Source organism: Carettochelys insculpta, chromosome 1 (assembly GCF_033958435.1).
Source record: "Carettochelys insculpta isolate YL-2023 chromosome 1, ASM3395843v1, whole genome shotgun sequence".
Lineage (NCBI taxonomy): Eukaryota > Metazoa > Chordata > Testudines > Carettochelyidae > Carettochelys > Carettochelys insculpta.
In genome coordinates, this window is record NC_134137.1 from 374,085,332 (window position 1) to 374,111,894 (window position 26,563).

At 46.9% G+C, this 26,563-nt stretch overlaps 1 protein-coding gene across 2 annotated transcripts in view; it reads right to left on the reverse strand.

The window, feature by feature from the left end:
* Window positions 1-26,563, reverse strand: part of PLXNA4 (plexin A4) — a 685,503-nt gene that overhangs the window by 610,161 nt on the left and 48,779 nt on the right. For both annotated transcript variants that reach the window (XM_074975729.1, XM_074975721.1), the window contains one exon: window positions 2,126-2,308. In XM_074975729.1, coding sequence (XP_074831830.1) covers window positions 2,126-2,308 — 183 coding nt within the window. The remainder of the gene's footprint in view (window positions 1-2,125; window positions 2,309-26,563) is intronic.

Below are 26,563 nucleotides of genomic sequence, written 5' to 3' on the forward strand. Positions count from 1 at the left end.
AAAGCTGCTTCTCAAAGGGACGCATACTTGGCTGATCCGAGCCCCCAAGCTCCTGCATTGCTCCCATAGCCATTACCCCTTAGCTACTGTATACAGAACATTATTCACATTTAGCAAACACGGAACAAAAGGCAGCTCTCCAAGGTTCCTGGAAGCAGCTCAAATTCCCTCCTCTGATTCTTTACCCTAAAAGGATTCCCCAGTTCTCCAGCACATGCTATAAAAATAAAAGCCTTCCTGGCCCCATATGCCCTGTATTTCTATGCTCCCAAGAGTAAGATCCGTTCGGACACCCTATAAGTGATCTGAAAAGGAGACAGCTTGTGCCTTATTTTGCTTCTTCTGACACACGAAGGTATGCAAGTAGTGAGTACGTTTAAAAAAAATAAGTTGTAATTCAGATCCCACCTCTCCTATATTTTCCTAGCAGACAATACAGGTGGCTGGAGAATCAGCTAGGTTATGAACATAAGAAGGGCCATACTGGGTCAGACCAAAGGTCCATCTAGCCCAGTATCCTGTCTGCCGACAGTAGCCAATGCCAGGTGCCCCAGAGGAGGTGAACCAAAGACAATGATCAAGCGATTTGTCTCCTGCCATCCATCTCCCGCCTTCAACAAAAGGCTAGGCACCATACCTTACCCCTTACTAATAGCCATCTATGGACCTAACCTCCAAATATTTATCGAGCTCTTTTTTAAACTCTGTTAGAGGCCTGGCCTTCACAGCGTCCTCTGGTAAGGAGTTCCACAGGTTGACTGTGCGCTGTGTGAAGAAAAACTTTCTTTTATTAGTTTTGAACCTGCTTTCCATTAATTTCATTTGGTGTCCTCTAGTTCTTATGATGACATCAATCATCACAGGGAAGTGAAAAGTAATTACATGGTGGAGGGGGAAATGATTTTTACTGAAGTGGTTTATAAACTACTTAAGCGTGTTTTGGTTGAGCCCATTTCACACCCATCTGAACACACACCTGCAAGAAAAGAACCTTATTGATGATTCAACAGCCCTACCCCCACTTTCATTACGAACTGAAACAGTTCCCAGTGAATGTGTGTTGGTCCTCCACAGCAGACCTCCACGTGAAGGCAATACCAGACTTGACTTGCCTGGTACATCTAAGGTATTCTAAGATAAAACACAATCAAAAGGAATCTATGAGCAAGTGACTTCCCTCACTGTCCTCCATACACAGTCCCAGCAAGTTGTACAAGGTCACCAATAACACCCCACACACACTCTCTCTCTCTCTCTCATATCCAGGCAAAGATTAATAGTCTGTGCCTGCATCATCTAGGGCTCTAAAAGGGGGCCACAGAGCCCACTTTTAGTACTGTAAGGTACCTTTAACGCTCTTAACAGCCTCAGGATAAAACACCTGCCAAAACAACTGGTAAAAGTCTTTCAGTTTTGCTTTTAGCTTCAGAAGACAAACACTAGTGCCCCATATAATAAATTACAGCTGCTGTTACCATACAAAGCTACAGTTAAGCTGTGGACATGCACAGTTCATTTGGAGGGTGCCTAGTTAACTTTGAGAGAGACTTAAGCCCAGATATCGTAAAGAGAGTATTTATGTGGCACTGACCATGGTTACCCAGTAAACACCATTCTTATGACCTTACAAACACAGCTCTTCTTTCATAGAAACCCATCTCCCTTTGCATAAACATACACTCAACCTTACTGAGATAAAGCAACCACTAACTTCCAGGCTAGGTTTGTGGTAAAAGCCTGTCCGATCACACCACTGTGAAGAAACGCTACCAAAGCATGAGTCATATTTCTTAGTAACCCACAATGCCAGCAAGTTCTTCCTTCCTGCACACACCTGCGACCAGCCATTTAATTAGACAGCCTGAGCTGAAAAAGTTTGTCTGTGGATCTATGCTCTATCAGCCTGTGAAGGTGGCTATACCCGTGGCCACGCGAAGGTGCAAGAGGAGGTGAAATCTTGCCCTCACCCCCATCACCTCACCCTACGCAACCAATGCAACTTCACTTCACAAAACAGGGAACCGTGCACCAGCCCTATAGGACGCTCCCCACTCATCTCAACACAACCAGACTCCACAGCAACTAGCAGCACTGACTTGGGAAAGGCACGCTGGGCCAGGCTTACCTTTTTCAGCTTGCCGCTCTTGGTGCCCACGAAGGCCAGAGAGTGGTTCTTGTAGACGTAGGCGATCACGGCCGTCATCCTGTCCCCATCTTCAGTGAAGATGGGGAGCCCCCGCACCATCTCCGATACTCCCAGAGGGGCATTCATATCCAGGCCACAGAAATTGTCATCGATTGTTAACAGCTGTGAACAGAAGGGGGCGGGGGGAGAGTATGAGGCCACTGAATATGGAGCACTCACACAGGAGTACCTGGGGGGTTCCCAAACCATGATCAGGGCCCCACAACAGATTCTGTACAAACACACAGTAAGAGACAGTCCCTGGCCCAGAGCTTACAATGAAGAGACCAGACAGACAAGTAGCTGGGCCTCCAGAACAGGGAGGGGGACAGGTCCCTCCCTCTTGCTTTTGAAAAAGGAGAGGCTTAGCCCAGTCACTTTTCACCACAGGCCCTACCATCCCCTCCCCTCCACTCCAGCTCCACTTTCACCCCAAGGCCATACCCACAGCTAGGCCAGCAGCTGGAGACCAGCCAAGGAGCCCAGCCAGCTGTGTGGAGTCACTGACCTTCCCGCTTCCCTCCACTAAAGATCAGCCCTGGCCTGTGTTCACCACCCCTGGGTTCCCTGCCCAAGGCAGGTGGCAGCTCCCTGGGTGGCTCTTACAATAGCTGAATGCAGCTCCAAGGTTTGCCCCCACAGCCAGAGGCAGGTCAGGATAAGAGGCACCCAGGGAGCTATGGGGTGCCACAGACCCTCCACCAGGCCTGAGTGGAAGTGCAGGGGCCGAGACATGCACCAGGAGCTGCTTTAACACCCAGGGTGTACTTGCCCGCCCCCAACCTTGGCAGGTGGAGGGTCATAGCTTCCCAGCCCAGTTTCACCAGGGGCAGGGCTTAGGGGGAAGAGAACAGATAGGGTCAAAGCCACAGAGAGGGCAGGGAGCCACCAGTACCACCACTTTTGGGAATGCACCACTATCCCTGCAAATAGCCCCCTTTCACACAGCTGGTCAGTGGTGAAGTCCCATGTAGACTCCAAGCCCTCCTGAATCCTAACCTGTTTCCCTCCTCCCCAGACCACACCATCTCAGTCCTTTTGCTCACTGATTTATCATCCATGACCTGGTAAGCAAGCCCCTGCTCTGTTAAGACTCTGAACTTAAACATCCCCCCGTTGGGGCCTGAACTGCACATAAGTGACCAGGAACTCATTTCCCACACCCCAAGAAGGACTTCATGTGATTTGTGTAACACCAACAGACCGAGGTCACCCACAGCAGGGATTGAACCTGCAATCAGTGGGGCTAAAGCCCTGTGTTCTACTGCATGAGCTAAAGGCCAGCTGGCTTTGAGCCAAGGCTGTAGAGCAGAGACTTCACTCATCCTAATATGAGGTCTCAGTACCTCTGGGTACTACACTTGGAAGCACATCTCTCTCACCAACAGAAATAGCTCCATGAAAAGATATTACCTCACACACATTGCCTCTCTAAGGGAGTCAGGACTCCTGCGTTCTATCACCACTCCGCCAATCAGGCAATGAGAATTTGGTCCAGTCAGCTGAGCTCTCTGGGCCTCAGTTTCCACTCTATAAAATGGAGGCCACTAAAGCCTACCTGCCTCAGAGGCGGATTAACTCATTAAATCTCTGGAAAGCACTTGGAGCCCACGGAGGACAGATTCTGTAAGTGGAGCTCTGTAGTGGCTCTCTTGTTCTTTCTGAATCCTGAAGACATCTGTAAAGGCCTAACAACCTGAAAAACTGTCCTGCCCACTTGTACACCTTGACAGCCACTACCATCTGCTGAGCTGCTGCTTTTCTTCTCCTGGATTCAAAATCTTTATGGTTGGCAGCAGAAGACCTTGATAATTGGAACCCTCTCCACCATAGCTCCAAAAGGAGGGCCGGCGGAGTACGGTGGATGCTGTAAATTCATTTGCTGTCACATATGGTTTAGGCTTCTTGAATGGTGCTTCCTCGAACATCAGTAGACAATACATTTGATGTAAGAGATGCCATTGGTAGATGCAGCTCTTCCACCCTAGCTATTGGCTACTTGTTTTAGTGAGTGGGGCATGGATTGCCACTTAGGAGACTCCCATCCTGTTAGCAGAGGTTCTCTCCTTTATCTCTAGCAATATGTGACTTTGCAGTTCTGTCAGTGCTGGGGTTGAGACATTCCAGTTGGTCATGGCATGGTAGATAGTGACAAGGATGCAGCCCTAAATGACCAGAGTGTGGTGTATAACAGCACATTCACCAAGGCAATAGGTTCTATGAACCTGATCCATCAAAGCATTTAAGCATGTACCAAAATGTTTGCTGGGTGGAGGTCTACAAGAGTTAGTTAATTAGGTGTGCAACACGTTTATCTAATTTTCTTAGATCGATAATAAATCATCATCAGCATTACCATTATACTTGCTTACATCTTCCTTGACACATGCCTAGAAATTGCTGCTCCTTGCTTGACTTCCCTAGCAATAAAAAGCTGCAGTTTATCAGCTCTGTCCTCACCTGGCAATTACAGGGAATAATTGCAGATGGTTTTATTGAACAGGAGAGTAACATGTCCTAAAAATAGTTATAAATATACAATACCCCCAAAACATTCAAAGAGCCATTAGAAAAGAACAGCAAGGCCTGAGCTCCAGCCTAGCTGAATCATTACCCTCTGGTAATCATCAGCAGTTTCAAAGTTAAAACTTTAACTCAGAGGACATGGATAAAATCTTAAGATGCCGTGAATCACAGTTTGGGTGCTATGAGTTTACATATAGAGAGACAATACAGTTCAAAGTATATGGCCAAACTCCAGAGGTCAAACCCTTCCATTGTGTACCAGAACTACAGTCAGAGGCTATCTTGTGGATCTCAGTGAAGCTAGACACCACTGGGATCAAGATTTTGGTAGGACTGGAATCATAGATTCATAGGGCTGGAAGGGACCTCAGGAGGACATTTAGTCCAGCCCCATGTTTCAAGCAGGATCAAACCCCACTAAGCCATCCCAGCCAGGACCTTGTCAAGCCTTGAACAAAGGCTGAATGTTTATCTGGCTGCGAACATCAACAATTACATTAGATAGGATAAAAAATATAAATGGGATATAAATCATGATGCTTCAGGGAATCAGCCAGCCACCAACCACATGAGGTCAGGAAGAAATACTGATTATGGATTTCTCTGGATTTCTCTCTAAAACACCTGTTATTCCACTGAATAGTGAGATAGCCACGTTAGTCTGTATTCTATCAAAACAAAAAAGCAGTCATGTAGTACTTTAAAGACTAACACAATAATTATATATTGTACAATAATTACAATATTATAGGTGATAATTAGGTGCTATCACTTAATAAATTATTGTGTTAGCCTTTAAAGCACTACATGACTGCTGTTTTGTTGTGCTACTCTGCCATGAGAGATAGAACATGGAGTGCTGGTCTGAGGTAAAATGGTAGCTCTTATGTTCTTAGAGGTGTAAATTGCATCGTCATTTATTTGCAGCTGGGCCCAGTTCAACCAGAACCCTTAGCAAAATTTAAAATGTTTAGTGTTAAGTGGAGACCAGGCCCATTGATGGGGAGAGGAGCAAAGAGGACAGTTGCCCTCTGGCCTAAAGATTCAAAAGCAGGAGCAGCAGCAGGTAGAGCTCTAGGCCCTTTAAATGGGTGCTGAAGTGCTGTAGAGCCTCCTCTGGGTAGCTCTGAGGGTCAGGGGGAGCAGTGTGGTATGTTCTGGGCAGTGCTAAATGCTGGCTGTCCCAGCTCTGCCCCTTCCACCTTAGTCCCCACCTCTTCCGGGAGCCCAGAGCTGGGACTGCGCCCCACCCCCCACCACCCCTCCGCCACCTTGCCCATGAGCCTGGCAAGTCTAACGGTCCTCCTTGTGGAGAATTAAATCTGATTATCATGATGTATTCACTTTTGGCTGAGACCGGACCTGCCTCCAAATCCGAATGAACTCACGGTTTGCACTGAAATCAGATCAATTTCACAATGTTGTCCATGACAGATGCAAGATTTCATCCAAAATTTTGCAAAAAACGCAGCCTGGTGCTCAGGGGTACTTTTCATGCATGAAATATCTGCTATCCTCTGCAGGAAAGGCAGCTGCAAGACCGGGATCCCTCAAAACATTCTCTAACCCTACCAGACTATGTCTAGGGCCATATCTAGTTCAGTTTCTATGGTTCATTCAATCACTTTCTCTGACGTAACTGCCAATATGACAAAAAGTGTCCCTATTGTTGCAATGCAAGCAACTGCCCTCTGGGTCTGAAAGAGGATTGAGGCTAGCAAATGAAACACAGCCCATGGTAATGGTTTTCAGCTAAGCTGGTTCTTTCTCTGAGATAGACTGCAGATACAAAAAAGCCCCCTATCTACACAACCACCACTGCAAGCACAGGTTTATTTTCGATTCTGGACACTCCTAAAGGCCTCTAAGCCTCTAAACTCTCCAGAGCCTTCTCTGCTAGCCAATTAGGTATAAACTACTCATAAGAAAGAAAACTGCTGCTAGTGTATTAATGCTACAGGAATGCCAGATGTCCCAGGATGGGTGTTGGCCCAGGTAGGAGCTCTTAAAGGTGCAGGACAGACCAAAGGAAAGGTATTAGGATCAGAGGTTTTCTCCTCTCAATCACAGTGTCAGTTCAAATCTAGCCTAGAAAGTCATATTATGACCCGAAGACAGTCGTGTGACGGAGACATGGGACCGGACTCTAGGACATCCCAGGCTCTGACCCAAACTGGGACCTGTGGCAAGTCACTTCCTCTTTCTGCCTCAGCTCCCTACCTCCCAAGTGGGAACATAATAAAACCCTGCCCTCTCACACAGATATTGTGAGAATAGATTCATCGGTAAGGTACTGTTCGAGCAGTACTCCCCAAACTTGTGACAATCATGCTTCCCTCTTCCACTTGTCCCTATACCCTAAGCTCTCCCTGGAGCCAGGGCTCAGAGCGGGACCTCAGCCTGAGGGGTGGCCTGGACACAGACAGAGGGTAAGGGAGTTGGGGGTGAGTCAGGGTCTGGAGTGGCAGCCAGAGACCAATGCTGAGGGTGGGGCTGGGAGCAGGAGCAGAGCTGCAGCTGGGCCACTGTGGGGGGGCTGGCAGCCAAGCCTATTGCCAAAGGCTGGGAACGTAACCACTGCCAGAGCCTGAGGGCGAGGCCAGGAACAGAGCCATTCCTGGGGACAAGGCTGGGGAAAGGGTCAGGAGCCAGAAGCTAGGGTGTAGCTGGGCCTGGAACAGAGCTGGGGGCAGCAGGGGACTGGGTGGTGTTCACTCGCCACCCTCCCTGGGGGCTGGCCAGGCCTGCCTCCTTCACACCCCACAGTTTGGGGACCACTGGAATAGAACCTTGTGCTCAAGGTACTTTTGGATCTGAAATATTGTCACATGGAATAGTTGGCGGTTCCCCAGGACAGCCCTCTAAGCCCTAGCAGTTCCCTCTCCAGTTCAGGGCTGAGGAACATTACATTGCCAGGACAGTTGGGAAAACTCTCACAGCCTCTGTTGTCATCATCCCCTTTTTGTGGCTGGATAAAGAGAAGGCTGCAGCATTCAGAGCTGCCACTGGGACATGCTGGCTGAGCAGTATGTAAGCTCAGGAAATCAGGAGGATGTTGAAAGAGCGTTTTGATTTAGTGAAGGATTTTGGCAGGACTGTGATGGCCCGAGGTTGAGTCCATTCAAAACAGCTCCAAGCTCTCCTGGACAAAATGACTGTGCCCGGCTGTCGCATGTGCATCTCTCTGCTCTTGCTATGGCTGCTAAGAACTTGAATCTCAGCAGAGGAATTACAGTTCTGACATGCCTCTTTCCACAACCTCATTTCATCCCACGGGCTGAAGAGAGCAACTTGGCCAAGCTGGTGGATTTAAATGCCAGATATCAGGGACACAGCTGAACGGGGATGACAATAAACCTCAACTGTCCTTTAAACATCTGCTTTCACTAGGTGTCTCTAAAGAGCCTCAGATAAAGAGCGCTGCCTAATCCACATTTTGGGGCAATCCCACGTACAGGATTACTCATCCCCAGTTCCTCCCCGCTTTCACTTTGGCAGAGTCCCTCTCGCTAATCAAAGCACAAAGCAGCCAAAGGGCCTTTTTCCGGGGTCCATAAGAGTCTGTAAAGCTAGTCTAGAGATTCATTAGAGACCAGGCTGTCTGCAGTGGCCAGGTCTTGCTTTTGATTTACAGCAAATAGCTGGAAGTCCTCTCTTTATACCAAGGCAGGTACCTGACTATTCCTGCAAATTATCACAGGTTTGGCCATTGCAGACTGCAGCATGCATACACACTGGTCATGCTTGCTGGAGAGCTGACCCTGACAGCCGCTAGGAATATGGATTCAACATCAGGAGGCATGTGTGTCTTTTCAAGGAGATAGCGAGCATATCATTTATCAGCTGGTTCCCAGATCTTTCCATCAGAAAGAAGCATCATCTTCCAACAGAAGTAGAAAAGTCTAATTTGTGGGTATATTTAAACAAAAGAGAGAACAAAAATTCTAGGGAAATGTGTTGTTAAGAACTACCCAGCGTTTACAGGGACATGGACTGGTGAGTCTAGTAGGTTTGTTCCATTTTGTGGGCTAGAAAGTTGAAAAACATAGGCCACTAGCTTCAGGAAGCCTAGACCACAAGCCAACCATTCTCTGCAGCAGTTAACATGCAGCCAAATGAAACCAACTCCATAGCATCACTTCACAAAGAAACTCTGTGATACAATGGAAGAGGGACTGGATGCCAGCAATTGCTGTTACATTATAATTACAAACTGCATTTCACTCATGCAACGGGAGCCATACTTACTGTGCAATTACATGTCACTACGCAGTTACAGTTACTTTACCAATTACCGAGCAAGTGCACCCACTATGCTAAGAGGCTTTCACCTGTAATTCAGGGAGGAAAGAAGTGGGGGGGATGAGGGAAAGTTATTCTAATTGATGAGAGTTTGAACAAACATTGCAGTTTTAGGCCTGTAGTTTAGGCATAAATTCAAGGATGGGTGGCAAGTTAGCACAGCACTCTAATAGCTGCATTTATATTACCACTCTGCTCCCCAGCCCATGGCTTCTGCAAGTATAGTGTCAACAGAGGGAACTGAACCTCGGACCGCTACTGCATGAGTTAAAAGCCAACTGCTTGTAGATCAGGCCGCAGAGCAGACTTCTAATTCTTTCTGTAAATGGTCTCAATGCCACCAGATGGGACAGTGCACCACATTCAGGGGGTATATGAGTTGTAGAAGTCTATTCCATGTACCTCACACTGTAATTTCCTGAAGAGGTGGCTGCATTTCTTATGGGGGCCAGCAGGTTCCCTTCAATCTTCAGGCCTTCTGCTAAATAGAGCTGGCCTGATTACTTGTTTTAAATAATCAATGGACAGTTGCATGCAAACCTGTCTTGATTTCCAGACTCATGTATATTTGTGTTGTTTTAGATGAGGCATTTGGATGAACAATGTTCAGCCTGTGGCGAGCTTGCAAACTCTATACTCTTTTTCATGAACAAAACAAAAAGCAGTCAAGTAGCACTTTAAAGACTAGCAAAATAATTTATTAGGTGAGCTTTTGTGGGACAGACCCACTTCTTCAGACCATAGCCAGACCAGAACAGACTCAATATTTAAGGCACAGAGAACCAAAAACAGTAATCAAGGAGGAGAGATCAGAAAAAAATGATCAAGGTGAGCAAATCAGAGGGGGGAGGGGTCAGGGTCGGGGCGGAAGGTCAAGAATTAGATTGAGCCAAGTATGCAAACGAGCCCCTATAATGACTCAGAAAATTCCCATCCCGGTTCAAACCATGTGTTAATGTGCCGAATTTGAACATAAAAGACTGCTCGGCTGTTTCCATTTGAATAGTGGTGCAAAAATTTTTTTCGGTAACACGCATACTCTTAGGTCATTAACAGAATGGTCCACTCCATTAAAATGTTGACTAACTGGTTTGTGGATCTGGAGTGTTTGATGTCTGTTTTGTGCCCATTAACCTTTTGTCTAAGGGAGTTAGAAGTCTGTCCAATATACAAAGCATCTGGGCATTGTTGGTACATGATGGCATATATGATGTTAGTTGAGGAGCATGAGAAAGTGCCTGTTATTCTATGAATAACCTGGTTAGGTCCAGTGATACCACACTGTACCAGAAACCCACTGATCACTATGCTTACCTACATCCTTCTAGCTTCCATCCTGCACACAGAACTAGATCCTTTGTTTACAGTCAAGCTCTTAGGTACAATCGCATTTGCTCTGATCCAACTGACAGAGACCAAAAACTACAAGATCTTCACCAAATATTCATAAACCTGAATTACCCACCAGGAGAAGTAAAAAAACAAATCGACAGGGCCAGACGCATACCCAGAGACCAGCTACTCCAAGATCAGCCCAAAAAAGCCAAGAACAGAACACCACTGGTCATCACCTACAGCCCCCAACTCAAACCACTACAACGAATTATTAAAGACCTACAACCTATCCTTAATCAGGATGCCACACTCCAGAAGGCCCTGGGTGACATGCCTGTTCTCTCCTACAGACAACCTCCCAACCGTATGAGGATCCTCACCAACAGCCACAGTCTATAACCCAGGAACATCAGTCCTGGAAAACTTTCCTTGCAACAAAGCCTGCTGCCAGCTTTGTCCACATATCTTCTCTGGAAAGACCATCACTGGACCTAACCAGGTTATTCACAGAATCACGGGCACTTTCTCATGCTCCTCAACTAACATCATATATGCCATCATGTGCCAACAATGCCCAGAGGCTTTGTATATTGGACAGACTTCAAACTCCCTTAGACAAAGGGTTAATGGGCACAAAACAGACATCAAAACACTCCAGATCCACAAAACAGTTAGTCAACATTTTAATGGAGTGGACCATTCTGCTAATGACTTAAAAGTATGCGTGTTACTGAAAAAAAAATTCCGCACCACTATTCAAAGGGAAACAGCCCAGCTGTCTTTTATATTCAAATTCAGCACATTAATACATGGTTTGAACAGGGATGGGAATTTTCTGAGTCATTATAGGGGCTCGTTTGCATACTTGGCTTAATCTAATTCTTGACCTTCCCCCCCCCACCTCTTCCACTCTCTGATTTGCTCACCTTGATCATTTTTTTCTGATTTCTCCTCCTTGACTACAGTTTTTGGTTCTCTGTGCCTTAAATATTGAGTCTGTTCTGGTCTGGCTATGGTCTGAAGAAGTGGGTCTGTCCCACGAAAGCTCACCTAATAAACTATTTTGCTAGTCGTTAAAGTGCTACTTGACTGCTTTTTGTTTTGATAGTACATAGACTAGCACGGCTCCCTCTGTTATTTTTCGTGAACAGTGTGTGATTGATCATGAGTCGCATGGTAGTGGTTCCACTCCAGAAATGAACTGGGAGCCAGTTCTGCAAAGGTTACAGTGAAGCAAGCAGCTGTAGCAGAAATTTCTAAATGGCTTTCTGGGACAGCATGCTGCAGTCATCCAGTCTGGAAGGCACAAAAGCCAGGATAACAGGTTAGACACTGTCTGACTAAACTGAGAGTGGAGGTCACCATGAAAAGTCAAGGAGTAGTTACAGATCCATACAGATTTAGCCCCACTACAACGAGTAAGTACCACCCATAGATGGCTAACCTGTGCCTTGCCCTCCAGATGCTTCCCCTACCAATCACCATCTCCAGTGTGCCTCTGCCAACTCATTCTCAGCCATGCCCGGAGCTTGGCCAGACACAGGAAGCAGGCTGGCTGCACTGTCTGTGCCTGAGGAGAGATGCAGAACTGAGTTGGAGGCTCCAGCACATTCTTTTAGCAGACCAGGTGTCCATATGCCAAACCCGAACACCATTATTGCATCAGAGAGACAGAGGATCTGGGAAGGAGTCTGCAAGGGAGGGAGGGTACATGAGAGGGTTGGGTGTAGAGCACTTTCCTGGAACCCTACTCCTGGAGGCACACGTGCCTCTACACCCCTGCCATGCCCAGACACCACCCCCCGCTGCCATGGAAGTGATGGGGGAAACGTCACCGGAGAAGCACTTCGCCATGCTGCCTTTCTCCTAGCTGGGGAAGGAGTGAAGCTGCCATGTAAAGAGCAGCTTCATCCTCCTCCTGGCAGGATTGAAACCACATTTGTTCCCAGATCAGGGACACCTGAGTACAAGGGTTCTGGTGCATTAAAATGTGTGCATGCAGCTCTTTTGGGGGCATGACTTCTGCTCCACAAGCTGGAAGGACAGACAGTACCTACAGGCTGACTAAACCAACCCCCACTTGTGCAAGGAACCTGAATTCCCCATTCCTCCCAGAGCCAAAACCCCTGCTACTCAGAATTTGAGCACAGGTCTCCTGGGCTCTCACTTCAGTACTTTCCGTGAGCTCTGAAATTCACTTGAATTTTTTCGCATCGAAAAAAATTACTGACTGGAAAGAGAATCCCTTTGAAGCCGTTATGGTCTATGGACTAAATATGCATTTAGGCATCTTTTAACAAGTGAAGTATTGATCAGGTGAGATGCAATAGCACTCCTGTGAGAACACACACTCCAGGGCCAAAGCTGAATATGATAGAGACAGACAGTGGCACTTCATTTCCCTTAGTGCAGCTGCAATCGAGTATGTGGTGTTCTAGCTCCATCGCAAAGAAGAACAGTCTCTTGCAAAAAGGAACTGCTCTGCATAGGCATGAAGCTGCTTTCCAAAGCGGAAAATGTTCTCCTACAGACCGCTCCTGCATTCCACTCTGGGCTGCATTTCAGTGACGGCACATCTGCACTTACTGGAAGATCAACCTGGTCAGGGTTGATCTTCTGGGGTTCAATTTTGCACATCTCATCGGGACACACAAAATAGAACCACCAGGGCTTGACAGTCAACCCTGTCCTTGACCTCCCTCAGGGAGGACAGCCAGATAAGTCAACCCTAGGTAAATCGATCCCAGCTATGCAATTGTCCTAGCTGGAATTGCGTACCAAGGGTTGACTTTCAGGTCTATTGTAGACATGTCCTGAGAGACTACAGGATTCCGGTATAATTCATTCTCGTAAGGCACTCAGATACTAGAGTGCAATAGGCAGTATAAGAACCAGCATGGACTGGAATAGAATCTGGGGGATCCTGTTATTATTTATCTGATGGTGGTACCACCAAGGGGCCCGTGTCATGGTTCAGCGCTCCGGTGTGCTAGGCACTGTACAAACAAACTGAAAACCCCAGCCTTGCCCAAAGGAGTTTACAAGCTAAAGCCACGCCTGTGCTAGAGACCTTGCAGCACCCCAGCTGTACTGATGCATCTGCACTGCTGTAAGAGCTCTCATGTAGCCCCTCTATGCCAGGAGAGAACTCACCCAACGACAGTATTAAACCCCCCTCAAAGAGCAATGGAAGCTATGTTGGCAGGAGAAGCTCTCTCACTGATAGAGCCCCACGCATGCTATCACTTATGCCAGGATGCTTATGTCACTCGGTGATTTCTTCACATCCTCAAGCCACATAACTCTCAGCAACATAAGTGGTAGTGTAGACATGGCCATATATGTTTCTCTCTCTACCTGCCCCTCCTGGTGTGTTTCCTGACAGGGTTACCACACAACGCTTCAGGACAGATGCAGCTACACAGGTGTCAGGTGTTTTCTTTTACTACATAGTGGCAGTGACGTGACCCTTATTTGGATGAGATTTTCAGTTATGCATGGGACGGGTGGGGAAAGACTCCTACACCGGCCTAGTTCTGATTGATTATTCTCAAATATGCACCAGCAGTCTAGGCACTAAACCTGATGAGATGCTGAAGGTTTTCTGACAGCTGCTGCGCACCTTCAGCTTCCCTTCCAAGACATGGCAACGGCAAGTACTCAGCAGCTGGCAGGATGGAATCCAGATGCCTCCCCCAAAAGCCAGAAATGAGAGAGATTCTTCACTGAATAACAATTATGATAATTATTATTTTTGTTATACAGACCAAATTATAATTTGGGCTGCAAAATGCTATGCATAAGAACAGGGCTCTATAAATTAAACAACAACACTGCTTTGCATTCATATAAATACCTTCACCCATTGATCCCAGAGCTGTTAGAAAACATTAATTAAGCCTCGCAACAGTGCTGGGAAGCTAGCTTAAGGACTGCTATGAACAATGGGTATATGCTACTGCCTTTTAACTAACGCAAGCAAACCTGCTCAGCTGTGCATCCAAGGTCCTATACTTTTAACCACAGGCAGCAAGTTATACAGGCTCGAGGTGTTCAGGTACCATGCATTTTCAGGGCTGGAGGCTCAGCTCCAGCCATGTTACTTGCAACATAGCCTGCATGAGACAATGATGAATTTCAAAGATGGGATCAGCAGAGCCTTTGTGGCAGGGAGTTTGTCTATCAACAGAAGCAGGGTGATCAAGGTATCAAAAGGCTTGTCATTAAAGTGAACTAAGGATCGTGAGATATTTCCAAAAGCATTGTCAGGTACTCCTGAGATTGAGGAACTTCCCATTCATTCTATAGACAATCTTCACACCATCTGGAAGCTTGCCAAGCATGAGATGAAGGGTCATGGCGATGCAGAATAGTGATGGGGCAATGATGCAGCCTTGCTTGACTCCCATTTTGACCTCAGAGGGGTCACTTTGGGATCCATTGTTGCTCAATACTGAGGCAGTCATGTTGTCATGAAGCAGCCTTAAAATGGTAATGAATTTTTGGGGGCAGCCGATCTTTGAGAGGATGGGCCACAGGGCGCTATGACTGACGGAGTCGAATGCTTTGGTCCAGTCGATTAAACTAATATATGAGACTTGGTTGTGTTCACAACATTTTTCTTGTAGTTGCCGGGAAGTGAAGATCATATCCACTATTCTTCAGAATGGTCAGAAGCCCCTTTGGGATTCTGGGAGAATTTCTTCGGAGAGTGGCAGAAGTCAGTTTGTGAGGATTCAAGCTGAGATTTTCCCTGTTGCCAGGAGGGAGATGCCACAATAGTTTCCGCAGTCTGACTTGCCGCCCTTCTTGAAAAGATTGACAATCAGTGTGTCTCTGAAATCCTGTGGCATCTATCAGGTGGTGGAACTCTTTGTGGAGCTCTGGCCCACCTGCTTTGAAGACTTCAGTGGGGATTCCATCTAGTCCAGTTGCCTTGTTGCACTTCACCACTTTGATGGCAGCTTGGACCTCGCTCAGGGTAGGAAGCGTTACAAGATCCCCTCTAGGCAGTTGCTGAGGGCTTTGGTCAGGCGATTCTAGGACCAGGGTGGAAGGGTGGTTCAAGAGCTCATTATAATGCTCAGCTAAAAGTAAGACTTCCACAACCTTGATCATTGAGCATCAGTACACAGACTACAATACGGTTGCTGCTCTTTCTCCCACAGCCCTTCAGACAACCTTAAGTGCCTTTGCTGAAGCATACGAGAATCTCAGCCTCACACTCAACATCAGAAAGACCAAGGTGCTCCACCGACCTTCACCGACCGGACAATCTCCTGTACCTTGAAGAACAGCTAGCCAAAACCTCCAAAAGCAATAGCAAAAATTGTTTTATGTATCTTGGATGCAGGAAGCCTGCTGAACAAACTCCCTCCCAGAGCCTTAAGCAGGGTGGGCTGGGGAAAGTTTGGATAAGGTGGGCTTGGGCTCTGGGCAGTTTGGGCACCACCAAAATTTCTTCAAACTTGCAGACCCCACTTCTAAAAAGTAACAGAGAACCCCCTTTAGTTCAAGTACTGTACTTCTGGGACACAAAGTTGTCTTATAGACTTAGCATCCACCTGAAGATGGATTTAAAAAACCCTAAGGTATCCCTAAAAAAATCACTGAAGTTGTGGAAACAAAAACTTGTGTTCACTGTCTCTGTCTCTCCAGAGATCAGTACCTGAGACACTCAGAACGTTCCAGTCCAGGGAGTACAAATTCACTCGAGCCATTAAGCCCAAACTCCTACTGCACCTGAAAGCGGGACAGTACTGTGGAAAGCCACAGCAGTTTATTTTCAACAGCAATGCCATAACGATTACACGCTTGCGTTTCCCGGTTCAGCCTCTTGACCGATAGCCCTGATCCACTGGCAAGTGATGGGTCATCCCCTTATTAGCAGCAATACATTTCATTAGTCCCCCCTGCTCTTTCTCGGACTACCCCATTTTCCCTCTAGACCCAAGCGTGCATCCAGATAATGTCACTTGTGTGCAGGATAAATCAGCTGAACAAATCCTATTACAGTTTGGAACGCTGACAGGGAGATGGTAATGACATTGAAACAGGGAAAATACTGTGCTGCTCCTACTGATCTCATGCCATCCACGTGGTCCAGATGCTGTGCCAACTTTATTACTGTACTGTACTAAGATGACAGAGGTCTCTTGGTTTCCTCTCACTGGAGGCACCATTTTTGAGACATACAGGGACACATCCTTATATTCAGATAGCTATAAGGGTTTACCCTCTCCGTTCGTTAACGCCTGTCGAGCCACTTTTCTTTGCCAACACACCTACCCCCACAACATCTGTACCACTGTGGGAGTCAGGACACCGACTCGCAACAGCTAAACATTCCTAGATATAAACAGCTGGGAGCTGGTGAAATAAGAAAGGAACTGGGAGATGCAGATGGAGTGGTTATATAAATTGCACACATACAGCAGAAGTTGACACTAGAACCCTGATTTTTCAGCTCCACACAACACAGCCGCTCAACACCTGTTAACAAAGAGCTCCTGGAGAGGGTGAGAGTAGAGCCCTTTATGCTCACTGGGTGGCTAGCCAAGGGCTCTGATGTCACTCGTCCCCAAACCAGTATGTTATATGTCACATGTTTACTGAAGGGTCATCCAGACAGACTTGTGTCAGAGTGTGGGGATCACCAGGCCCAGCACCTCTATCCACAGTCAGATGTGACTCTCATTCAGCAGGTAGAACAGACGATTTACTGGGAGAGAGGGACACAGCGTATAACAGACTTGTTCGAAAAGAGACCAGAAGCAGTCAGTACAATCCATCTTGGGGAGAGGGGACCCAGAGGGGGTCCCCAAGCCAGGGTCCTGGCATTCCTTCCTCCCTCTCAAAAGTCAGCCGAGACTCCCAGTTCAACAGTCCAGTTCCATTTCAAACCAGCCAAGCACCTCCTCCTGCCTTTATCCTGTTTATCCTAGGGAAGAAAGGTCTCACCTAGTCGCCTAGGTTACAAAAGGCATGGAGGCCCATTGTGTACACGTGAGAAGTCATCACACAAAAACTCCCATCACCAACTAGGCACGGTAGGAAACACATGCAACCAAACCAAGGGAATAAAATCTCCTTACCACTCCCCCCTCACTTCATCACATCTTGCTATACATCTCATAGACTGATATATCAAGAGTCTTGTTCTTTAGCAAAACCTGCAAGGCCACACACATTATTCTTGGCATTTATCCAAGGAAGGAAAAGTAGCCATCAGAAAGGGAGGATATGCGTAACAATGACAGACCCCAGTTGGCAGAACTGAACTTGGGATGTCTTGGAGGTTAGTGCATCACCCTCTACCACACCAGCTAAAAGCCAACTGGCTATTTGCTAAAGCTGTAACCCAGACTCATTATTCTCCCTCTAAGTGGTCCCAGTGCCATGACATGGGACAGTGCACCACACCCAAAAGGTACGTGGGTTACACCTGCACGAGACTCGGATGCTCGTTAGCACTGGGTTCAATTCCAAGCCGTACTGACAGCTCCCTCTGTCCATGGGCCCAGTTACTTAGCTTCTCTGAACTTGAGTTCTGTCTGTGGAATGGGAGCAGTGATTGTCTTCTCTATTTACAGTGTAAACTCTTCAGAACAGATACGCTCGCTTCCCATGTGCATACAGAGCACCAAGCACATCCAGGCCTCCAGGTTCTCTCTCAATAGCGATAACAACGAACACGTGACCGTGTTGCCGGAGAGAAGAGGGAGGTTTGCTTCCTAGGAAGTCCTGTGCTGTTGTCACCCACATTCCTGCTGGGTGGAGTTCACTCGCCAGCATTATTTAAACTTTTTTGAGACCGCGGAACACCAAACAATAATATTTTTTATGCGGAACACCTATGAAAAAATCAGACCAAAAAAACAAAAACAAATACAAAAACAAAACAGCAACATATAGAACAAGACCAAAAGGAAGTCATTTATTCGGGTATCATAGCAATGAAAAAGTAATACTGCATCTGGTTTTACTAACAGAAAATACATACGTGCGTCACATGCCGTTGCTAGTGGCTACACCTCCCTGGCACACCTGTGAGTTGTTCATGGAAAACCAGTTTTAGGGAACATAGTTTAAGAAACACTGCACTTACCAACATAGTGGGACTTAGAATGAGCTACGTCTACAGCCTCAGCTGAGAGCTACCTGGCTTTTTGCTTAAGCAGCAGAGGCTTATTCACTAAGCTCCAGAGGTCACAGGTTTGAGCCCACGTGTGGGTGGTTACACTGGGTGCAGTTGCATAGGGAGCAGTGAAATGTAAAATGAATGCAAACGCTTCCTTTTTTTATTTTTAGAACATTGCCAGAAGTTTAGCAAACCAGCTGGTTCTTTAACTATGAGCGTCCAAATCCGGCCCTGACTTACACCCTGTACAACTCTACTGGAGTCAGGGAAGTGCCAGCAGAGTAGGGTAAATCAGTGCACAACAAGACCCAGAGCACAAAGCTAAATTCAAATACACCCTTGACCCCCTTCCTCAACAGAAGGGCTATTGTGAAGCCCCAGCGTGCTGCTGCCCTGGTCCAGCAGGGCTTTAAATAGCATCAGACATGTGGCTAGCCTAAGTTCCTTTGCTTCTGGCTCTCATATGACTCTTGGATTCTGCTGCCTTTTTTTGAAGCGGTTATGTAACTATTCCCTTGGGCTCGCAAATTTGCAAGGCAATGGTGCGGTGAGGCAACGTGAGGTCAGGCCTGGTAAGTGGCTGTTCACCTGGCATGTGAACAAGTGCCAGGCAATCATATGGAGCTCATCGGAAACCTCAGGCTAGGCCATGTGCAATAGAGCTACTCAGCCGTATACCTGGCAGCCTGAGGCCCTGGCAGCTGAAACAGCTCAAATCAGTGCCTGCAAATCTCATCCATTGCGAGCCATACGGCAGAAAGCAACCTGCAGCTGCTGAGACAAACTCAGCAACGCTCTTCTCCGCTCAGGCAGCCAGAATGGGGCTGCTGCTCAACTGAGCACCTGCAAGAGACCCCACCTCAGGGGCAGCACGCAGATTGCATCAACAGTGTCAACGCAGCTTGCAGGGAAGTGGGTGAAACAGGGGAGGGACTCGCCCTGTGATATCCCAGACATAGCAGCACTACTCAGCAGCCTTGGGCCTCATTCCATCCTCAAAGGACACACTGTGCGAGCAGGGTCAACACACAAGCAAGAAGCCAAAAGAGAACTGCAGAGTTATGGCAGCCAGCCAGTTAAAGGGACAGAAATAAATACACTTGAAAGCGGGGGCGGGGGTGATCTGAAGTTTTATTTCTGCTTTAAAAGAAACTTTGGAGGATACAAGGGAGAAGAGAGATCGCACATGAAGGAATTGACTGCCAAGAAACACACTGAAATTTATTACTGGCATTACCAAAGCAGGCACTGTTACTGCTGTGGATCATGTTTGATGTCTCTACTCAAAAAACATCCTTGTGTCATGAGGCCTTGATTCAGCAGTGCACTCTAAGCACGTGCTTTGAATCGAGTAGGTGGGTGGGTGCTTTTCTGCGTTAAGGCCTTAGAAAAGCACTTTTTCTCCATGACTCTCAGAGCACGTTACATGGCAGTAATCGAGTAAAAGCTACTCAAAATGAGATGTCATGTTACAACGGGCATGTCTGTACAAATATCAATGTTCAGCATTGGAGCGTGCCCTGTGTGAATTGATGTTGTCAGAAACCTGAGTAGGAGTCAGGCTCACAGGAAAACTTATATGGATAATATAAATGTTGGTGTCCTCTCCCTTGATATGCCAGACTCTTGAGAGCTTATTAAACCCTATAACAGCTTTACCCAAGGTCACAGAGCTCAGCAGCAGCAGAGTTAGAACAAACAGTTCTCATATGCTCAGCTCCATTGGGTCCCTGCTGTGCCACCTATACCAGTGTTCAGTGCATTGTACATGCATCAGCTACTTAACATGCCTGGCTGCCTCAGCAAAGGGGTTAAGAACTGCAGGCCATATTTTATAGAGGAGGAAACAGAGGCACCCAGACAGAGGAAGTGCCTTGCCCTAGGTCACACACAGCAAGTCAGTGGCAGAACTGGACACTAAACTTAGCTGCTGTAGTCATCCCAGCCGGTTCTTCCAGAGTGCAGAGATAATAAATAATAATATGTAGCCCTGACATAGCATCCAGTGACTCAAACAGCTTCACAGAGCGGATAAAGGTCAGACAGAGAGAGGAACCGAAGCACAGACACAGAAAAGAACTTGTCTCAGGTCCCCCAGCAGGGTCAAGGACAAAAATCAGGAATGAAGTCCCAGATACCAGATTGAAAATCCAGTGTCCAACCCAATGGACAACACTGCCTCTCTGTGACATGGCTGTCAATCAGTTCCCAGAGTCAATATTAACTGAGAACCACCTCTAACCCCAGGCCATTTCTCAGGTTGAACAGGAGCCCTGCACTACCCACAACTTCTAGTGGGACTGATTAAATAAGCACAGAGCCCTAACTAAGCCAGATAGGTGCCTCCTCTTGCCATCTGGAGAAAGTCTGGAGAAGAAAAGACTGACGGGGGACATGATACCAGTTTTCCAGTACATAAAGCAAGAAGGGAGAAAATTTGTTCTTGTTAATCTGCGAGGCCAGGGCTTCAATTGAAGCAAGGGAGATTTAGGTTGGACATGAGGGAAAAAATTCCTAACTGAGAGGGAGGATAAGCACTGGAATAAATTGCCCAGGGATGCTGTGAAGATCATCATTAGAGATTTTTAAGAGCAAGTTAGATAAATATCTGGCAGGGATGGTCAAGATGATGCCTGGCCTTGATGTGTGGACAGAAATGGATGACTTCTTGGAGGTTCCTTCCCATACAACATGGCTATGATTCTATCTACAATTAACTTTGCCTGCACAAAGTATTTGTTGTGGGCCTTCTACCTTTCAATCTGCTGTACTGCGCAAATCTTTGAGTCCTTGTCTTGCTGGGATCTTTACAGACAGAAACGAGGAGGGAGATATAAAAGAACCACTCTGGCAAACTTTTAAATATCCAGATATCATTAAAACCCCATCAGACTCCTTGCCATTCCTGGTAGCAGCTCTGCCAGGTCTGACAATGGAAACAGAAACCTTGGAAACAGCCTCCCTTTACGTTTGCTTTGCCGAGGGTTTATCAATTTATAGATTCCAAAGCCAAAAAGGTCCATTGCGGTCATCTAGTCTGACCTGCTGTATAAGACAGGCTGTAGAACTGGCCCAAAACAGCTCCTAGAGAAGATCTTTTAGAAAAAGCCTCCAGTCTTGATTTTCAAATGGTCAGTAGTTAAAGGCAGTGAGCGCCAAGTGTGTATCACTACCAGGCAAGTTTTCTAACCCTTTGATCATCCCTGTGGCTCTTCTCTGAACCATCTCCAATTTATCAACATCCTTCTTGAATTTCTGGCACCGGAACTAGAGACTGCATTCCAGCAGGGGTCACACCAGTACCAAATTTAAAATTAAGATAACCTCTCTGCTCTTGCTTGAGATTCCCCGGATGGTCATCCCTGTGGAATCAGGATAGCTGAAAAGGGTGAAAACTAGCAGTAATGGAATGAAGCAACAACAGAATTTAAAGGAGCCTAAGAGGAATATTAGTGGGATCCCATGGAAGAGTCCCTAAGGCTATAGCTATGCAATTATGTTCCTGGCCACGTCCTCAGCAGGCATTGAACCTAAGATCTCTGGATCTAAAAGCATAATAAGCCTCTACAGGTTGAGGTAAAAGAGCAGCTTTACTAGTTCGGAACCAACAATGGACACAAACTGCTAAATATGGCCTGTCCACTGGCAAGAGACAAAGAGTCCCAGCACGCTAGTGCAGGTTACAGCTACACCGGGGCAATTTACAAAAATATTCCCACTGGTGAGCAGTTAGATGAACTAGTCCTATGCAAGAGGAGAGTAGCAGCCCATTGGGACTCTTAAGAATGAGAAAATGCTCAACCCATCTCAATGTGCATGCAAGGATCATGTATGCAAAATGCAGAGGCCCAGCCCCCTTAGTGAACATACTATAAGTGGACCCAGTTGTCATCCTTGTGAGGTCCTTGCACACACGGTATGGGAATGCCATACGAACCCACATATCTGAGATCCCACCTACTGTATGCAAAAGCAGCTTTCCATCTGTTTTTCAAGGAAAAAGTGGACTTTTTTCTAGGCACCAAGTAATAGTTTTAGCTGTACAGTATTTCACCGCTGCTCCCCTCGTGTTCCTGGAGTGTGAAAGGGGACAGCTCTGGTGAGAAGACACACCAGGCTTTGCTTTTGGTGCTAATGCTACTCTTCCCTTAGCCTCTGGAAAGGCAGGCACTTCCTTCCACACTTCCGTCCATCCCTATAGGGGATTCTATTTTGCAGTCCCAACACTCTAGGTGGGCAAAACTGAGATCCATTGACTGGTAAGTGGCAGTATTGTCTAGCAGTCAGGGCATGGGTCAGATTCAGGAGACCAGAGTGCTAGCCTCAGCTGTTCTTTGATCTATCTCATGATCTTCAGCAAGTTGTGTTTCTCTTGGCTCCAATGTCTCCAGCTGTAAAATGGTGAAAGCACTTTCCTTCCCTGGTAAAGTATATTGAAATCTTTGGGTGAAAATAAGGCATAAGAACTTGGTGTTATTGTTGCTAACACAGGTATCTGTTCTCCCAACAAAAGCAGAAACCCAAATTCACAACCCACTGACAAGGGGTAGGAGAGCTGAATAGTAATTCATTAACATCCACAGCCAGCTACCCAGCACAGTTGCATGGCACATGGATCTTCAGGGCGACAGCAAGCATGTAAGTCAATTACTTTGCTCCTACGTTAAGAACATAAGAACACCCATACTGGATCAGACAAAAGGTCCATGCAGCCCAGTACCCTGTCTGCTGACAGCAACCAGTGCCAGGTGCCCAAGGGGGAATGAACAGAACAGGTAAACATCAAGTGATCCCTCTCTTGTCACTAATTCCCAAATTCTGGAAAACAGAAGCTAGGGACACCATCCTGGCCCACCCACTGATGGACCTATCCTCCAGGAATGTATCCTGCTCTTTTTAGAATCCTGTGTTAATTTTTGGCTCTCACAAAATCCTCTGGCAAGGAGTTCCTCATGTTGGTTATGTGTTGCACGTAAAAATACTTCCTACTGCTTGTTTTAACATACTGCCTATTCATCTCATTTGGGGACCCCTTATTTTTATGCTATGAGTATAAGTACAGATCCCACAAAAGCCTCCTCCTGTAGCTGCTAGCCACAGATGTTCTCTGACACACCATTTAGGCAGTTGTGGTTCCTGTCAACATGATAGAGGTGTACACACGAGTCACAAAGTAACACTTTGCTCACACACAGCATGTTCTGGCTGAGGTGGACCTTCTCATTAGCAAGGCAGTGTGAGAAAGCGACTTGCCCAAGCTCACATAAAAAGGGTAATGGGAGAACTGGATATATAGCCAGGAGTCCTGACTACCATTCCCCTGCTGAAATTACTTCCAGCTCTGCCTCCCTGGAACTCACACACAGATCCATACCACCAAAATAAGAAGCTATCTCAGTAGCTCTTTAGCAGTCCTCCCATCCAAGCTGCTGAACAGGTAAAAACTTCAAAGCCCCAAATTCACACCCCCAAAGGCCTCCACTATACTACACTGTGGGGAAATTATTGTTCAACTGTGTGAGCCTGAGCTCAGAAAGAAAGGTTTGTTTTTTTTCCCCCCAAGCAACAGTGCTGCCACAAAAACAGAAGAAGAGATTGAATACAGTAATTAGACAGTCAAACTCCATTTCCTGCCAAAAGAAAAACTAAAATACACACGAAAGGCAGCAGTCAGCCGGCAGCTGGGGGGCTGGCGCTTGGTTATCTTGGACAGATACCTCACTACATTCTCCTGGTGGTAGCAGCTAAGGTGACACCTTTTCATTTAAGGCACCTGGCTTTGTTATGCTGCAGTTCATCAAGCAGGCACTTGTGAAAAGTAAGAATCCAATCAGACAGATGAAGAGAGGTAGCAGCCAGGGTGGGCTGCTGAGCTTACTCCTTTGTTTGCTAGAACAATGGAGAAGACCTGCATCACCGCCCCAGACACTACTGTGTTTAGATGTCAGCCCCAAACCTACACTCAGTCAAGGTCAATCTGCTCCCTCCCACTGGGGTCTTTAAGGCAAGGGCTACAGCACAGCAGCGCTATCTTCTGGCAGGTACCTGACGGCATCCCATTCAGCGCTGGTGTTTGAAGGTAACAGACCACCTGGTGGTTCCCAGTAGCAATGGGACCTAGACAGCTCCAAGGGGCACAGAAGATGTACCACAGAATGGAGAGTAGACTCCAACCAGCGCAGTTTTGGGAAGTATCCTCCCTTTGGGGAGACTATCCCAGCTGAAGTTAGAGGTGGCTCCCCAAAATTGATGCTTGGAAGTAGCAATGTTGATAAGCCATGGAAGGGATGGCAAGGCAAGGCAATGGGCAGGTGAGAGGTATCCTGAGGACACCCCTACAATAAGTGAAGGCTGTTTAATATAGGCAAAAGCATCAGAGCTGCCCGAGGTGCTTACATTTCCCAAGTGGCTGAAGGCACCTGGCTTTTCAGCCTTGGGAAAGGACAGGAAGGCTAGTCCAGTGGCAGAGACTGTAAGTCAGGGACTCAGGATTCCTGGATTGAATTCCTCCCCTGCCACAGACTCCCTGTGTGTCCTGGGCCAGTCACTCCGTTTCTGTGGCGGGGTAAATAGCACCAGAGACTCATGGGGATAAATGCTTTTAAAGATTGGAGGTGCTCAAGTACAACAGCAATGGGGGTCCTGTAAGATCTGTGATAGAGAGAGAAACCATGCATCTGAAACCTGAGGAAAGCCATTACACCCAGACCAGGGGCATCAAAACAGGGGAGTCTGGGGCCCAGGGCCCCCCATTTTCAAAAGTGGGATGGCTATGCACTCCCCCTTTTTAACTGGCCAGAAGGGTGAGTGAGCGGAGTGAGTGGGGAGGCAAGGTATCGGAGGGGAGAGGCAGTGCAAAGTGTGGCCTTGAGAAGGAGGGCCCTCCACCGCCTGTAATTAAATTTCATGCAGCCTTTTGAAGGTTCCAAGGTGTTTCACATGTGGTTTAAAAAGCAAATCTATTAGCAGCGGGGGTTTTAATTGCATTTTTTTTTCAAAATTGTTATTGAAAGTTGCAGAAATGGCAGGTGCGCTCACCTCCTGTCCAACTTTGCTATGAAGGGAAAATGTCAGTGGTCATTTCAATAAGCGTCTGGGTTTAAAAAGTGAGAACAACTGTGAAAAATGAAACATTTGAAAAGAGAGAAACAAGGTAGGGGAGGTTAATATCTTCTAGTGGCCCAATTTATCTTGGTGAAAAAGATGAACACAGAGCTGTGCAGACTTCTTCCTCGGGTCCGGAACAGTGCTCAGTATGCTACCACTCAATACAAGGGTGTAACCGATCAGGAGTTAACACAGTTCCCAAGAGCCATTTCCAGGTGAAGTGGGCGGTTAACACCCCTGGAGTCATAGGGTGAAGGAGGTTAGTGGAGTGCATTACGGATAGCGATCGGTGATGGGATTGCTCAGCATTGTGGGATCCAATGTATCATTCAGATGTATGCTGTTCTTATCTCAGCTGTATATAGCGCTGCCGGAAGAGAGAGACACTGTGGCATTACCTGGAGCAATTCGTCACTGATGTGAACAACACCTCTTCGACAAAGCAACAGAGGAGTCATAAAAATGACCAGTTTTCCCTGATTGTTGCTGAAGATTGGTAATTACTCCCATCCTGCCCTTAAAAGGGAAGGAGTGTGCACTGGCAAGCTGCCATTCATCCATTTACTGCCTGCTCTTCGTTCTGCCCTGCCAGAAAACTTCCCATCTTGGGTGAATCTGTGCTGCCGAAAACTCACCTGCCCTTGGCTAGATGCATCCTCTTTACATTCTCTCTACAGATATATGCCTGTGCATGCATACACAGATACATATGTGCATGCATGTACAAGTGTTTACAAACACAGAGGTATACATGCACGAGCACACAGACGTGTGCACGAGCACACACAGGGATACATGTGCATGCATGTGTGTGCACATGCAGACATGGGAACACAGGCACAAGCTGAGGGAATACACAGGCACACACACAAGCATGCATGCACAGAGATACACATGCGCATGTGCACACATCTACACACACAAGCACACACGCGCATGAACAGATGTGTGTCCATAGATACAGATAT